Consider the following 4,792-nt stretch of genomic DNA (forward strand, 5'->3'; position numbering starts at 1 on the left):
ACAAAAATCTTTGTGTATATTTGTGTCTGTATATCATCAAGTTGAACGTTAGTGTCGGAAAAGTCAGCAACTTATGGAATAATGATAGGAAAAAACAACTACGACCATGTGTTATTTTATGTGTATCGAGTATCGACTAATTAGAATTAATTTATAAACAATTACTTGTGATCATTTTATGCAACAATGTTAAGAAATGGCAAGTGACTTTTGTACAAGTTTCGATCCAATTCATATGTATAGATGATAAAGTATTACCAATAGAGTCACCGAACTGGATTTTCGGTGATATCCAGTAAAAAGGTAAAACAATAAATTTAAAATGCCATCGATAACACATGTCAATAACACATGGGAAACCGAGATTATCTTCAATCAACCATGGAAGAACTATTACTTGACAACAGTTAAAACCGATACCTCGTGACCCTCTCATAAGGCTATGCGTAGTGGATGGGCTACAAAATTGAACTAATCTTTCGTATATATATATTATAGATACATTGGATTGTAACGATCTAATTGTAACTTATTCTATCAAATAATTAGTAACTAAATCATGCTCTTGAATTAACTTAATTAAACAAAATATATCTAGAATTCATATTGAACTCCCCAAATAATGGAACTTAACAAAGATCACCAACAAAACATTAATAAAAGTAAAAAAAAAAAAAAAACACAATGAAAACCACAACATTACAACATTCTACTGCATTCTAACCAGATAGTACGATGCAATCATTCAATGGTTTCATTGGAATCGTGAACATGCTTCTTCCCAGAAATGGCTTTATTATTATGCATCCAGACTTTGAGAACTTGTCTTTTAACTCCAACTCCTGCACAAAATCTTTGAACCTCTGGATCATCTTCTCTTGGTATCCTCCACCCTACTTTTTCCGCAAATTCAAGCATTTTATCCTTCTGATCCTGCGTAAATTTCGTTCTAAACCGCTTTTTTGTCACCCCGTATGGCGCCCCCACTGTGAATGGCAACTCCTCACTAGACGATTCAGTTGCCGCACCGCTTCCCCCAACTCCAGTTTTCACGGGGGAAGCATTCAGTGGCGGATCTGTAATAAAATTTCATATCATATCATATCATATGTTTTTAAATTATCATAGCTTATAATAATCAGGTATATTTCTAAAGCCACTAGCTAAGTATGCAACTTTTAATACATAGGTAACTCATTAAGGAAAAACAAATTATTGTCCCACTCTACGCGTAGATACTCTATGCGTAGACTAGACGGTCGTCCATGTTAAATTACACCCGTTTAGTTTACATATACGACAATCGTTTGTTATTTATGTCAGAAATGACGTAACTTGTATTTCTAGACGGCCGTCTGTATACAGTGTGAGGTCAGATGTCAGACGGTGTGTGGATACATCTGACAACGTCTAATGATAAAATTTATTAAGAATTTTGTAATTAAAGGGTAATAAATAATCTTTGATAACATGTCATGTCTATTAACAAATAACATAGTAATATTAATCTACATGTTGGATTTGTAAAAAAAAGATATGAAATATATTATATTTAGATATAATGAGTCTTTACATGTAGATCCACCAGCAGGAGCATTGATGGAGGATGCTGGCCAGTTGGGTTGGTGGTGGTGGTGATGGTGGTAGTTGAACGGCGGTGAAGGTGATGGTAACGCAGGAGGAAGCTGAAGAAAGTGTCCAATGGTTTCTTTACGGTGGAAGTTACGGTGACAATTACAAGCAGCACATTTAAAAGCTTCTAGGGTTCCATCGTTGCCAGACGGCATGAACTCGCCGCATCCATCGGTGACATTGCCACCGATGTTTGCGGCGTGGTTCTTTAAGCACTCGTGGTACCTTGCCGCGGGTGTTGGTGACTTTAAGAGCCTAGATCCGACCGAAATCGGTGTAACCGAAGCTCCAGATCCGGTAAACCGATCTGGGTCGGATCCATATTCCATTGGTTGTTCAGAGGAGTCATGAATCAAGTGGTGGTGGTTGTTGTATGGGTGTGAAGATGTTTGTGCTCTTATCTCTTTGTTTGTGTCACTTGTAGCCATTAATGTTTCTTGATTAAACCCTAGAAAAACATGCTACATGAATTAATAACTAAAATTAATATAGATGGAAACCCTAAAATTGAATATAGCTAATTATTTAAGAAATATTTGTGAAGAAAGAATTATATATGGTAGTTTAAAATTAAAGAAGAAGTATAGTACCTCATGAGAAGCTAGTAGCACATATAATAAGGTTGTGAAAGGCAGAATTAGGGTTTACTATATACACAGTGAGTGTTTCAGAGGTTCCAACAAGGGACAGCTTGGTTGCTTGAAATGAAGCTAAAAAGTAAAGATGGGGAGGTGAGGGGGGAGAGAGAGGGAGTGGGAAACAGCCCAAGACCAAGAGATGACATAACATGACACTTGAATATGAGTTTTGTTGTTTTGTTTTCTTTGCATTTTGGAAAAATTAATATGGATTCTGAACTCTTGGCGGGAACAGTGTCTCTATTTTCGGAGATCGAGATTTCTGGGATAGAGGAAAGGTTTGTTATTGTCTCGGTTTTCTAGGATTGATGAAACGTTTGTCATTGTCTCGTCCTAGTAGTGGCTTAATTAGGATCTTATACTAGATACGTTTGTTTATTTATTTATTTGTTAGATACTTGAAAAAATCGTACGTGATGTATGGCTGAATTTTAGCTCATCATTTCGAGTTCATGATTTTTTATCAGCACAAATTTATATTCAATGTTTCAATTCGTGTTCTTAGAACACACATGAGCTCTCCGTTGAAGATCGATTCTGGTGAGCATAAAGTGATTGAGGTTAAAAACACCAAAATATCCTACTTGAACACCTATCTCATAATCCTGACCAGTGCCGGCTCAACGAATGTGGAGTCCTAAATCAAAACATGAGTTTGAGACCTTTTCATGACAACTATTAATAAAATAAAATTTTCTTATTACAATTTTTGAACTATTAACTTATACTTTAGTAACAACAAAGCTTACCACAACACCAATACATTACTTTAAGTGTACTTTATCCATTATAATATATCTATATATAGTGTTTTTTTAGACTTGGGGGCCTTAATTAAGCATAGGCTTAAAGCCTTGACTTGTTTTCGCCGTCCCACAAGCCACCCCTGATCCTGACCATATAGTTAGTCATTGAGGAGCTATTAAAGTCCGAGTGGGTGCTATACAGATCGAAAAGATGAGTTCTAAAGGAGTTCTTTGGGTGAATAAGATGTTGCCCGAGGAAGGAATTTGAGCCAACACAAAGTTATTGGGGTCATATATATGAAATCATTTGTTCTAAAAAAGATTACATAAAAATAAATCTTATTTAGGACTTTAGGTTATGTTATTATAGAAAGTATGTTTATATACGAGAATGAGATAACCAAATGAATTACTAATATCTACCATGCATACAACGTTAAGTAACTAGCTAGTGATTTCTATAACTACTTATGAATTGCTCCACTGCATGCGTTAATATTAATCATTAAAGTATATATGATTAACTTTCATAATTATATCATGGCATTCACTAACAAAACCAAATAAATTGTATGAAAATTGCAATGCAAAATACGCAGTCAATATCAGTTAGGTTGTTTGCTATTAAAGTCGAACTAAAAAAACCAAAATTTAAACCGAATTGAATCCAAATTCTAATAATCGAATATTGATTTTAAAATTTTGAATCTGATGAGTTACGGAACAATATCAGTTCCATAAAGAAGTGACAAATTAAAGTCACGTTGATTATCTTCCCCCACTCCCTGCAAAATTGGTCCCGTTCCAACAAATAAACGTCATTATTGGACCCTTTTAACCCTTCCTACTTGACCCCTTTGACACTCCATTTTTACGCTAAGCCCTTTTTGATTTTAAGTCACATATATATTTCTTTTTTATTATTGCATTATCTTTTGGTTTACGAATTATTTTATACACTAGAATACATTTAAAGGATATTATAATGATTAAAAAATATATCTATATATTCATTAGTTATCTTTTACATGTTTGATTTGACCCCACCATTCCTTTACATCATCTTCGGAATATAATCATCTCTTTTCAACTTGTTTCAAGGTTTTGTATTTGTTTCAAAACAAATTTGTTTCAAAACAAATACAAAATCTTTCTAATTTATAACTAAAAAACAAAGATCTGTTCTTCCAATTTATAACAAAAGTTGCTAGAAGAGTGAAATATTAAATGACGTTACATTTTTAATATTTCACTTTTTCAGCAGCTTTAGAACTGAAAAATTGCCTTGTTTTCATAGATACCAACAAGCCATCATGATTATACCTTGTAAAACCTTCTTCTTTTTATAGCAAAGTGGGGTTATTTTGTGAATCGTTAAAACGAATTAATAAAAGCGTAGAGAGGAGATAATTTGCACCAGGAGTTTTGCGACACACTAATGGGTACATAGCATCTTCGGTGAAATCCTCACAAAGCTGACAAGTAACCGAACCCATTTATTTCACTTCTTAAAAAGACGTTTATAACTTAACGATGTAAACGAAAACGAGACACAAAAAACAAACGATAATTTTCAAAAAAAATCAGTCAAATAGAGGTTGATATCAGTGACTAATGAATGACTGTTTAGAAAAAAAATAAAAATTTGACAAAAGCTAGAGTTATTGGATTTTAACGAAGGGGTGGCCTCACGCAAAGTGACAAAATACATGCAGTAACCTGTAGCCTGTGATTCTGTGAACAATCACCTGCAACATATAAACAGTAATTGGTAAT

At 34.0% G+C, this 4,792-nt stretch overlaps 1 protein-coding gene across 1 annotated transcript; it reads right to left on the reverse strand.

The window, feature by feature from the left end:
- Positions 1–530: 530 nt before the first annotated feature.
- LOC143537741 (zinc-finger homeodomain protein 2-like) lies at positions 531–2,649 on the reverse strand. Its single transcript, XM_077031441.1, has 3 exons — positions 2,223–2,649; positions 1,574–2,080; positions 531–1,076 (listed from the first exon to the last, which is right to left on the reverse strand). Exons 2-3 carry the CDS (start codon positions 2,058–2,060, stop codon positions 742–744), a joined length of 822 nt encoding a protein of 273 aa, XP_076887556.1. The 5' UTR covers positions 2,061–2,080; positions 2,223–2,649; the 3' UTR covers positions 531–741.
- Between the last annotated feature and the right edge of the window lie 2,143 nt (positions 2,650–4,792).

The sequence above is a fragment of the Bidens hawaiensis genome, unplaced genomic scaffold, assembly GCF_021521415.1.
Source record: "Bidens hawaiensis isolate Kalapana, Puna unplaced genomic scaffold, B.hawaiensis_p1.1 tig00011343_1, whole genome shotgun sequence".
NCBI lineage: Eukaryota > Viridiplantae > Streptophyta > Magnoliopsida > Asterales > Asteraceae > Bidens > Bidens hawaiensis.